The sequence below is a fragment of the Trachemys scripta genome, chromosome 2, assembly GCF_013100865.1.
Source record: "Trachemys scripta elegans isolate TJP31775 chromosome 2, CAS_Tse_1.0, whole genome shotgun sequence".
NCBI classification, from domain to species: domain Eukaryota; kingdom Metazoa; phylum Chordata; order Testudines; family Emydidae; genus Trachemys; species Trachemys scripta.
The window spans coordinates 107,017,936-107,030,850 of NC_048299.1; the positions used below are offsets into that span (position 1 = coordinate 107,017,936).

The 12,915-nt window shown below is 40.7% G+C and overlaps 1 protein-coding gene across 2 annotated transcripts in view; it reads right to left on the bottom strand.

Annotated features, from left to right (window-relative positions):
* Window positions 1–12,915, bottom strand: part of TMEM245 (transmembrane protein 245) — a 126,581-nt gene that overhangs the window by 42,528 nt on the left and 71,138 nt on the right. For both annotated transcript variants that reach the window (XM_034761374.1, XM_034761373.1), the window contains 2 exons: window positions 12,598–12,729; window positions 5,087–5,209 (listed from right to left, as the gene is read on the bottom strand). In XM_034761374.1, coding sequence (XP_034617265.1) covers window positions 5,087–5,209; window positions 12,598–12,729 — 255 coding nt within the window. The remainder of the gene's footprint in view (window positions 1–5,086; window positions 5,210–12,597; window positions 12,730–12,915) is intronic.

The following is a 12,915-nucleotide window of genomic DNA, read 5'->3' on the forward strand; positions in this document are numbered from 1 at the left end:
ACTCCCTCTCCCTGAGAGATGGGGGGTGGAGAGGGGCAATGCAAGGATAGGGTGGAGATGTGGTCTTTAAGAACTGTGAAGACCTATTCATCAGGCTCTTTTCATCTTTAAATATTTTTATTTCTAATATAATCTCACTAGCCTACAGAAACGGCTTTCAGTTGTTTTATCATGGGTGAAATATTAGACCCAGGAAGAAATATAAATAATTATATACACAAAATCTATTTTCTATGCTTTTCTCTCCCAGTTGAAGTAAGGGACAACTGCAAAACAGCATAACTACAAATAGATGTAAAAGTTATTTCTCTGGAACTTAAGGTAGTAATTCAGCTAAGAAATCCTTATAGCCCACTCTTAGTTTTTTACCCAAGTGTGATTGAGAACCCACACAATTGCCCTGAATTAGCATTTGATTTAAGTTATGCAATTTTAGTTATCCAAACAAATGGAAAAAGATCTTGTTCTCCTCTCCTCACTGTCTCCATTAACTGCTGAAGTTAATATGGCAGTAGGCCTTTATTTTCTTCCAATTATTCAAAACAGATATTTTGAAAAATACACAACAAAAACACCACCAGGATTTCAATCACGCTTCCAAGGTCAGTATTTGTTTAGATTAAAAAACCCACTCAGGCCAGAGTCCTTGACACAAGCTCACTCAGTGTCTGAGATCTAGGTGATCACAAGCCTTGGGCTCTATTCCAGCCATTAAGTTATTTAAAAGTAGCAGCTGTCAACACACAGCTGCAATGGAAAGAAAGAAATCACCTCTAACATCAGTAACTCCACACAGCTGTGGCTATCAGATTTAGAATCAAAAGAATCTTTAAAAAGCTAAGCCTCCCCCCCCAAAAAACAACAACAACAACAAAGCAATACCTTTCACTAAAAACAAGCTTTTTTTAAAGTATGTATCAGACCACTATTTTAATATGTGCACTAGTGTTAATAAATACACAAGTCTAAAAAGCATATTGTAATGAAAAAAAACATTTTGGTAAATAAAACTAATTTATTGAAAATACTTCCTTAATGAATGCAATATAAAACAGAATTGTGTATTCAGCAGTTTTGCTTACAATTCCCTACAATAACTTTACCCTACTTAGAACAATGCCTTTGTTTGGAGATGTACTTTAGAAAAACTGACAATACTAGATTTTAGAAAGAACTGTAAGCAAAATAAGTGGACACATAGTCAGACCAAGTTTTTCAACAAGGTTAAAAGGATTCTGAAAGATTACAATCTATGCATATAAAAGTTGTTAGAGATACTCATTTAAAAATGACCTACATAAAACATGCTTATGTAAGTAAATTGGCCTTCCTAAACTCATACCAATAAAACTTTTTCACATCACACTATCCACATACATGGAGGTAATAGAATAGAATCAGACTGTATGGCTGGAAGGGATCTCCAGATGTCACCAAGTCTAGCCCCTGGAATCTGAGGCAGGACCAAGTTTATCTAAACCAGTGGTCTCCAACCTTTTTAAGCACAAGATCACTTTTTGAATTTAAGTACAACCCAGGATCTACCTCAAAGAAAATGTAGAAACAACAGTAATTTCATAAACCCAAACACCCTTGCCCCGACCTTCTCCGAGGCTCCGCCCACTCTATCGCTTTCCCCAACCCTCACCCAGGCTTGGACAGGTGGTTGGGGTGCAGGAGAGTTTTTCAGAGTGTGGGAGGGGCTCCAGGCTGAGCCTGGGGCAGAAGGTTGGGGTGCAGGACAAGGTTCAGGGTGCGGGCTATGGAAGGGAGTTGAGGTGCAGGAGGGGGTTCAGGGTGCTGGCTCTGGGAAGGGACTCAGGGCTCAGGCAGAAGGTTGCAGTGCAAGCTCTGGGAGGGGGCTGGGGCAGGGGTGCGGGCTCTGGGAGGGGATTTGGGTGCGGGGAGGGAGGGGGCTCCGGGCTGGGGTGCAGGGCTGGGGCAGGGGGTTGGAGTGCAGGAGGGGTTCAGGCTCCAGCCAGGCACCGCTTATCTCAAGCAGCTCCCAGGCAGCGGCACAGCAGGACTAAGGCAGGCTCCCTGCCTGCCCTGGCTCCGCGTCGCTCCCGGAAGTGGCCAGCATGTGCGGCAGTGGCTCCTGGGGGTGGAGTGGCAGGGTGGGGGCAGGGAGAAGAGAGGCAGGTGGCTCCGTGCGCTGCCCCCATCTGCAGGTACCACACCTGCGGCTCCCATTGGCCGCAATTCCCTGTTCCTGGCCAATGGGAGCTGCGGGGGCGGTGCCTGCAGGCAAGGGAAGCACACCGAGACCCCCTGCTCCCTTCCCCGAGGGACTGTAGGAATGTGCCAGCTGCTTCCGGGAGCAGTGTGGGGCCAGGGCAGGCAGGGATGGCTGCAAAAGGGTTGGCAACCCTAGACTGAGATGGCAATCAACTGTCAGAGGCTCCACGATCGACCAGTCGATCACCATTTACTAGTTGGTGACCACTTATCTAGACCATCCATGACAGGTATTTGTCTAACCATTTCTTAATCTCCAGTGATGGGGATTTCACAAACTCCCTTGGAATTCTAATCTATTACATAACTACCCTTAAAGTTAGAAAGTTTTTCCTAATATATAACCTAAATCTCCCTTACTATTGAGATTAAGCTCATTACATTTTGTCCTGTCTTCAGTGGACATAGAGAACAATTGGTCACAGAGCTCTTGATAACAGCCCTTAACCTATCTGAAGACTTATCAGGTCCCCTTGAGGAAAAGGCTGAACCCAGTTTTGTTAACCTTTCTTCATAGGTTGGATTTTCAAAATTTTGAATCTGTAGGCCTCACCAGAGCTGAGTAAAGCAGGACAGCTATCTCCTGTGTCTTACATATGAGGCAGTACTACCACCTAGCCAGTTATTCCCCATTTTGCAACTGAGCATTTGATTTTTTTCTTTCTAAGGAAGTACTTTGCATAGGTCTTGATATTAATGTTAAATTATGTCTAGCATTAACTTTTAATTGCCAAACCTATACTCTGTCCACCATTCCAATATGGGACTTAGTCTAACTCCCTAATCATCTTTTAACAGGTGCCCCCCCCCCCCCCCCCCCCCCCCTCTTTTTTTTTTTTTTTTTTTTTAAGAAAGAGTCAGATAAGTGTTCCTTCCTTCCCCCCCAAATGGTAGAATTCCCACTCCCCTACCCACAATCTATTCTGGCGCCAAGTTCAGGGTAGGCAATATGAAAATATAAACCAGTGATAGGATTAAGGTCTAATCTTTCAGGATTCTGCAGGTCTAGAAATAGGAGCTTTATAAAATTAGATAGGGGAGACTGCCAATTTCCCAATTAGGTGGGGAGGGCAGGGGAGAAGAGAGACACAGTTCTTGTTCTTAAGCCTAGAACAGGGGTGGGCAAACTACAGCCCGCGGGCCAGATCCGGCCCATCAGGGCTTTGGATCTTGCCCATGGGATTGCCATCCCTGTGGCACTGCGGGCCCCGCGCCACTGCTGGAAGCGGCCAGCACCACATCCCTGCTGCCCCTGGAGGAGGGAGGCAGAGGGCTCCGTGCGCTGCCCTCACCCCCAGGCACTACCTCCCGCAGCTCCCATTGGCCAGGAACGGGGAACTGCGGCCAATGGGAACTTCAGGGGAAGTACCTGCAGGGGAGGGCAGCATGCAGAGCCCTCTGGCTCCTCCCCTCCCCCAGAGGCCGCAGGGACATGGTGCCGGCTGCTTCCAGGAGCGGCGCGGGGCGGGGCCAGGGCAGGCAGGGAGCCTGTCTTAGCCCTGCTATGCACCACTGCCATGCCAGAGCTGCTCCAGGTAAGTGGTGCCAGGCCGGAGCCCGCACCCCGAACCCCTCCTGCACTCCACACACCACCTCCCTTGACCCCCCTGCTGCACCCCGCACTTCTATCCCCTACCACACCCCCCTGCATCCCAACCCCCCTGCCCTGAGCCCCCTTGTACATCCCACACCCCTCTTACATCCCAACCCCCCTGCCCTGAGCCCCCTTGTACATCCCACACCCCTCATGCATCCCAACCCCCCTGCCTTGAGCCCCCTTGTACATCCCACACCCCTCCTGTGCCCAACCCCGTGCCAAGCTCCCTGCTGCACTCTGCACTCCCTCCTGCACCCCAATCCCGTGCCCTGAGCAAAAAAGTGCCCGCCCCGGCCTAGAAGGTCCCAAGGTAACAGATTTAGAATTCATAGCATTTTTATGAATTTTAAAAAGCTATTTTAGATCATATTTAAAGGACTTAATATTCCTTTTGCTATAAACCCTGTACAGTAGTTGGACTCTTGGTAATGAAGATACACAGCTTTATAGGCAGCAGACACAAATAATAATTCCAGTGAAAGTTTTTGAAACTCTGAAAACTCTAAAATATTTTAAATATATGTGGCATATGCAGAATATATAATGATTTGAAATAAAAGATTTTAAATCCTTTTAACTGCTTTGCACCACTCTGCTGGCACAAAGCATCTGGAAAGCTGTATTAATCAGCTCCCTGATACACCCCCTGTACAAGTAAAATTACACTTTTTCCTTCTGACTCCCTAGCAGGGGGTACTTCTATGAGAGAGTTTGACAAGGACATCCCTACACCCTAGCATTATCCAGTTTCTATAATGGCCCCTAGGAGCTTTGAACACCTTCAGTGTAATTGTCTGTAGCTTCCAAGCTAATTTAAGTAGTGCCAAGGACTGAACTGGCCCCAGGATCAGGCAAGTACACCACTCTATCTCCATCCTTGCTCAGGTTGAGTGTATTCTAGCTGCAGCGGAGGATGTAGACATTTATCATTGTGAGAATAGGATGACCTGCATTATTTATGAATGGGCAAAATGGTTATCCCCAAAACTCATGTTGATAAAACCTCTATGCTGTATCACACCACACCACATATTAACTATCCACATATGCACATATTCAAAACAAAAGCACTTTAAAAAAATCCAGTCTGATCTGTGAACGAGAATTCACTAATATTTAATGTGTTCCTTTAAATCCTTCATTCTGTGGAAGATGAATTGATATCCCTAAAATCCTTGGTGAAAGCTCCTTGTTTATATCAACTTAGAGGGAAGTAAAATGAATAGTATCTGTCCAGTGCATGCTACTTACCAGTGAGAGCACAAAATTGAGAAGGGCTGTCCCACTATAGAAGAGGATTGTCACTAATGTCGTTACTGTGGTGAAAAGAAGGCTCACATTACGACTCATCACTATCCATAAGGACTCCAGAATCTGGAAAGGAAAAGAAAGACAGAAAGTCACTACTTTGATTAAAATTATCTAAAATATAGATGTGGTCAGAGAATTATTTCTCCCTGCAACAAACCTGCAAAGAATAATTCTGTTTTAAACAAGACAGTTTTGGGTTTTGACAAAAATCTAAGATTTTTCATTTAATCATCCCTTTTGTCAAAAAGCTATTTTCCATCAAAATGTTGTAATGGATTTTTTTGACAATTCTAATAAAATACATAATTTTGATACAAAAGACTGTGTGAAGACATCAATTCTGACTAGGAAGACAGTGTTATTTACTGTTTATTGCTGTTAGTTTTATTACAATCAGTGAACTTTGTGGAAAGAAAAAAATTTCATCCTTTCCTCAAAAGTAGGTATGACAGTTAGGTCAGAAAACATGCTGCAGTAACATTACAAAGCTAAATTCAAATAAAATAGTGTAATTTTCTTCAACACGGAGTTAAAAATAAGTTCCATATTAACTGGGGCTATTTAATATTCTGACTTGTTCATTCGATTAACTCAATACAGAAGTTATGATTTTGTGTAAAGGTACATTACTAAGTTAGATTAGGTGTGGACAGTAAACTACAGTCCATAACATAAAATCAGTAAATGCTATTTTGGGAGAACTGGCTGACTGCTTACTAGTTGCAGGTAGCATCGGAGAGATTGGTTTTGAGATGGTTTAAAAAAAAGTGATAGACTTAGTACAAGCAGGTTGTTCCAATTAACTTGCTCAGTGGCAGAGAAGTCCAAAAAAGGATAGCACCGAGCAGGGAAGTACAGAAGGTAAAACTGAGTGGAAATAAACTGAAGTAGTAGTAAGAACTACGACAAAGGTAGGAATTTTGAAGATAAGGACAGCAATTTTTCAGTTGACACGGAAGCTGGTAAGGATACAGTGATGTATAGAGTGTGCATGCACAGGGTGTGGAAACACTAATACTCACATTTTAGATAACAGTTTTTGGGAGGTCCTAAAAAGGGAATTGCAGTAATCAAGGTAAGAACTTACAAATGCAAGAATGAGCAGTGCTGAGATAGTGACGGATGCAGGATATGCCACAAAGGCTAAAGAAAGCAGACTGAGTTTACCATTGTAAAGATACAGGTGAGTTTATACTGAAGGATTACTTCAACACTCAGAGGTAAATAGAATGTCGGGGTAAAGAATGTTAAGACACAGAAGTCATTCAACAAAGTAGCAGGTTAAGTCAAGAAAAGCACCCAGTTAACCTGGATTTGGTAATAGGAAATTTAGGTGGGAGGCCAATTTTCATTTTTAGGTCAGAGGCATTAGTCCATCAATGCAATCAGGGTATTTTTTTTTTTTTTAAGTGGATGCCAGCAGCTTGTCTGGCAAAACAGAAAATTAAATATCTTGTATTAAATAGAAAAATTTTGGTTGTCTTTGGCTGTTGGACAATGGCTTCTTTTGCCATGCCTGCAATGAGGTCAGATTCTGGAAATTAGAGGAAGTGGAGGTAAGCAAAGGAGGACACTGGTGTAAAACGAAAACGTCAAGAAGTTCAGAGTAATGGCTGTGATACTACTGAAGACATTCACATTCTGATCCAAAATTGCATCAAACTCTTTGCGGTGCATGATGAAATTACAAATCAGGTGAGGAAAGGAACTAATAGGGTTGAAAAAACAGATTTTAAAATCTAAGTAATAGTTACTAGAAAATGTGTTTAGTGGTTTCAGCATTAATAATTTTCACTCACCTAGTCTACTGATTAGTCATAAAATGAAAAATTTAGCTACGCAATTGGTCTGAGTCTCAATACTTATATATAGTACATGAAGTTATTCACAGCTTCGTCAACTCTTGACTGGACTACAACACTTTAATATATCTGGGCATGAAGCCTTCAGTACAAGCTAACTGGTACACAGACTGTTGCAGAATGTCACCTCACCAACACTGGCTATTGCGAATACCTCCTGTCTTCTGCTTCCTACACTGACTTCCCAGAGAGTATCAAATTAAGTTCAAGGTCTCAGTTCTTATCTTCAAGGTGTTCAATGGCTTGGGCCCAGGGTATCAAGATTAAGACCATGATTGACAGCTTCACTCCTCTGTTACAATGGTACTTTCTACAATAAGCATAAAACTTGCCTGTGCAAAAGAACAGAGTGCTTTCTAAGGCCAGCCCAAGATCATGGCATTAACTCCCACACAAACCATCACAAACCTCACCACCTTCTGCTCTAACTGCAAAGCACATTTCTTTGATCTTGCCTTCTCTAACATACTGCAAGAGGTTGCTAAATATATTATATAAAACATTACAAAACAAATTACTCCACTGCACACTTCTCTCCCTGGGAAGAGAGAGAGTACAAAAATGTGGTAGATATTAGTCACATTTTATGCACTACTGGAAGGCCGTCATATACTATAGTGATGACCATGGCATAAAAACCTATATAGAAGCTTAAACAATGCATGCCATTAACTTAAAGAGAATTGCTATGCATGAATAGTTTCTTCCCCAGGCAGGGACTAGTACACCAAGTCAGAACCCACTGTGTATAATTCATATTCAATTAATAAACTCCCAAAATTAGAGTTCGTTATTTAATTCGAGTTAAATAATAGGAATTCAACCCTCTCCCCCATGCTATTTTACATCATACTCTAAATTTACAAATAATGGCAAAAGGAGGTTTATAGTAGAAACCACGTATTGGACTTTGTGCAAAATATTGGGCATAGATATATTCTGCTGTAAATGAAAGGAAAATGTAGAAGGAAAATATAAATCTGCCCTGGGGAAAGTTGGGGACAGTAAGTCTACCAAATAAACCTGTGCTGCTATAGTGACCATTTGTCTTGGGTGATTATAGTTCAATTCTGCGGGTCTAAATAAGACTTCTTCCTTCAGGAAAGCCAGCTGACATCAGTAGAATTAAGACTTCCCTATTCTGCAAGGTCTGGACTGCTAACCCAAGGGTTTTGACAGTGAGACTTGGATTACTTTCATATCTCAATTGCTCTATTTAGATTTTGAGAAAAGCACAGACAATCTTGCAGCATCAGGTCCTTTGCTGGGAGAGGGATTGTTTTCAGCATAACTTTGAAGTTTGAGAATGAGGAAGGGCTGGTATCTAGCTTACCCCTCAAAAGGTGACATCCCTTAAAGAGAGAGAAACATTAACTCACAAAAAAGTCACTTTACCATGGACAAAACCAGAGAACCCTTTGGATTATTACTGAAGAACAGTTCATATGAACTGTAAAACTGGACAATTCTTTAGCAACAGTTTTCAGGGCTACAACAGACATCAGGATATTTAACAACTTGAGGTATCCTTTTTCAGAGGTTGACTCTTAACCATCTGGCTTTATATTTCATAAGCAGGGACTATTTGTTTGACAAACTGTCTTAAAGAAATCGGGTACAGAACCTGAGGCAGGAATCAGAACCTCTCCCTTCTCTCTGTCCATATCAATGGTGGGAAGGGGTAGGACTACAGACAGCGATATTTACTTACCTTACAACAAACGGATCACTGGAAAATGGGTCTGTGCTCCTACTTCTACTCCTGAATACAGGGTACAGCTCAAGGTTGAAACACAATGGAAACTCAGGCTCTAAAGCACTTAAGCTGCTTTTGAAAAATGAGACTTTGGCCATTTTGTAAATTTTATCTTTTATCTTAAACATTTTGGTAATATAGATTAAAGTAGCAAGTTCTCTCTTTAAAAAAAAAGAACCTTCTTTGTTCAATATTTAACAGCATTTTATATTAAAATGTAATAAATGCCTACAAAAGGTCAAATTTTTAAGCCAAGCATATGAAATTTCAAGAAGTATACTAGTCCTTTTGAGCTACATTTAGTATTATACTGCCATTTAGCTAACAAGTTGATGTTATACCAACGTGCATTATAAATAAAGAAGCATACTGAACTTCCAATCATAGTATACTACTTCCTCTGAATTGTACATTTTGGGGCCTATTATGGTAGTTTTCTCAGCAAGTAACAGAATGAGCTACAACTAATGCTCCTAAATCATTTACATATCCTATAACTGTCTTTTCTGCTTTTAGGGCTATTGTCCCTTCTCTTACCAAAGAGGATGAATACTCATTAAGACTCCAATGGGTGAGAAAGTAAGTTTACTTACTACTAAATAGAGTTTGACAACATAGCATCTGCACATTCATACCTTTAGGATGTGCCCAGTCTTATCTGCAGAGCTTTGGGATCTTTTAGGGTATGTCTACATTGCAATTAAAAACCTGTGGCTGGCCCATTCCAGCTGACTTGGGCTTATGGGGCTTGGGCTCAGGGCTGATTAATTGTGGTGCAGACACTGGGGCTCGGGCTCTAGTATGCTGTGAGAGTCCATCTACACTGTAATTAAACAGCCCCACAACCGCAGCTCTGTGAGCCCACGTCAACTGGCCAGCTGTGGACTTCTAACTGCAGCGTAGACATACCCATAGAAATCTAGGTTTTTTTTGTTTTGTTTTGTTTTTCCCCTCTCCTTTTCTTAAAATGGTTTGAAGAATTATATGTTTGTTGTTTAGGAATTTACTGTTACTTTTAGCATTAGTGCCCTACTGCACACTTAAGAGTCCCAGGTTAGTGCTGGCTTACCGCAAGTTTTCAAAGCTGGGCTGCAGCCTAAAAGTTTGAAAATGCAGAGACCATCTCAAAAGAAAAAGTTTAAGCTACGACTGCTGCTCCTTGCCAATTCATTTAGTCTGCTAGTGAGTTCCTAGCAAAACTCTTCTGCTACTGAATAATTAATCACCAGCTAAATAAAAGGCTTCCATTACTTTTTTTTTTTTTTTTTTTAAATGGAGATACTCTATCTCCGAGAACTGGAAGGGCCTTGAAAGGTCATCAAGTCCAGCCCCCTGCCTTCACTAGCAGGACCAAGTACTGATTTTGCCCCAGATCCCTAAGTGTCCCCCTCAAGGATTGAACTCACAACCCTGGGTTTAGCAGGTCAATACTCAAACCACTGAGCTATCCCTCCCCCACATACCTGCCTGCCTGCCTCCTTCCCTCCCTCATAACTTTAATATCTCAAAAGTACTACTGCATACTAGGTTAAGTCAACATCCTTACCTCAGCAGTATTGGCATTAAGAAACAAAAATGTTTATTATGTCCAAGTATCAATGCTCTAGTGGCACACAATCACATTTTCATCTATTTTAATCATATTTATGCAAGAGGTCGTGTACACAGGAGCCAGCAAGGGAATGCTGCCCAGAAAGGACACAGTTAGAATTTATAGCATCACACTATGCTCAACAGTCTAATGTACATCATAAAGGACATGAGTGTGGCGAGAAGGGACAGGTGTTTCCTATAACTGAGGATAAATTGTGAGTCCATGGCTACAAACAGGAAATCAAGTCAATTGTGGGACTCTTTCCTACTGCAAAACCAAAACTGAAAAGAAAATAAATTGATGTAGCTGGAAACTGTGTGGCTGTTTTCTAAAAAACTTATTTTTAGGTTTCAGCCCTTGAAAATATTTATCCTTTTGCTCATTAAATTCATTGTCATTCTATTTTATTCAGGTTACTATAGCACCCCCATCACCGTGGATTCCAAGCACTTTCCAGCAATGCATTAAGTGACATGAGTAGCACCTTCAAGTGTAAAGCAACAGAGAGTCCTGTGGCACCATAAGGACTAACAGATGTATTGGAGCATAAGCTTTTGTTGGTGAATATGCGTCTGACGAAGTGGGTATTCACCCACGAAAGCTTATGCTCCAATACATCTGTTAGTCTTTAAGGTGCCACAGGACTCTCTGTTGCTTTTTACAGATCCAGACTAACGCAGCTACCCCTCTGATACCTTCAAGTGTATTTCCTTCTCCACTTGTCTTGCTAGGTGGGAAATTGCACATGGATAAAAAAAAGAAAAATGTATGCCACGCATTTTTATTTATGAAGGGCAAGGTCAAAGAAATGTGCCTCATGCATGCATAAGTCAATTTAAGGAAAGGGTTAAACAAATCATTTCTGTAAAGTGAAAAAAAGGTTCACTGAAGTAACTTTCCCTTGAGTTACTTCATCCTGCTCCATATTCAGGAGTCAAAACTGTAACATCTTTAGAAGCACAAGGTATAAGGAACAAATACATACCTACTGGTCCATGGCAAGAGGTGCCTTCGGGGAAGTGTTAGTTTAAATTACCTCCACAAGAAATGCTGAAGGTTAGCAGAGAAGTTATTTTTGGAGATATATAAACAATAATGTAAAGATTTGTTTGTTTGTTTTATAGTGATCAAGTCAAGAACTTAAGTGCCAGCACTGTAGTAGCGATTCTGTATGTTAACCATTCCTGACCTAATGCACCATTTGAGTGTAAGTCAGTTGCTTCAGTATGGACTGGTTTCAATGCTATATTTTTTTTTCTTCAAGGAGGTGAGAGGACCAGTGCATTAATTCAGGGAACCACACAGTGTAAAATATTGATTTCATTCTTCACAGAACTTTCACAAAGAAAGAATAAGCTGCTTTCAAATCAATGAATAATAATTTGGAAAAAACGAGACCAAGGAACCTGCCTCTCAACCTCTTGATCGATATTTCCTTCAACTATGACCTAAATAGACTGAATTTATAAACAAAAAAATAGTTGTTTTGGGTCAAACATTAAATTGTTAGTCTTATCAAAAACCTTTTAACTCTGTTTTTGCCACATTAGAATTTTTCAACTAAGCTAAAAATATTTAGTTTTGTAACTATACACATGATTTATTTTCTTGTTAGGAGCTTGAAACAAAGATACAGGCCATTTTATTTCAATGTCCTTGCTTTCTCCTCAGTGATAGGCAAGTGGTAAAATTTACTTCGAACAAAATTGTAGTGATCAAAAAAAAGATAAGAAAGGAACTGTCACAGAAATGGAGCAGTACGCATTTATTGGAAAGGGGGTGAAACAAATCAACCTTTGACCAGAAAAAAAATCACTTCTCGCCAAATAGAGATTCATATTAATTATCTCCAAGAAAGAGTGAAAAGATTAAGGTTTACAGAAACTAAAACATTTAAAACTAACCTGCAGACCACACAGTAATCTTGTAACAATTATATCTATTGGGAGGGGACAGGTTGAAGGTCGAAGAGATTGTATTAATATGGATACTGAGAGTAGGAGAGTATTTACTGATCATAATCCATTATGTTTGCTACTTTGCTGATGTGGAAGATTCACAACTGGTGTGACAACAGATCCTTAGATAATACTTGAATAGTTCCTTTTGCCTCTATAACTTTTCATGCATTCTTGAGTACTGTGTTATCTTTGAAGGGGGAAAAAATCACATTAGATGTTCAGATCAGTTTACAAGAGAGTATTAATGAATAGTTTAATTGATAAAAAAAGATACATACTGAAAGAAATGTCTCAATGTTCTCATGAACAAATGAAGCAATATCCTGCCAGTCCAGAATGTCACCCAGCCAGCTGTTCTGACGATTTATATGCAGCTTGTGTCCTTTGTGTCTTCCAGAATGCGTTACATTCTGAAAAATAAAGCAACAGATTTAAGATAGAAATTAAATCTTAGCAATTTACATAGAAAAGTAAGCTACTGGACTTGATTTAGAGTGCGCATGTCCACTATGTGGCTTAGATCTATTTTCATGTGCACAAGACACTTCCAACTGCACTTTCACAAATATTTAAGTTTTTATATATTTGTTTTCCCT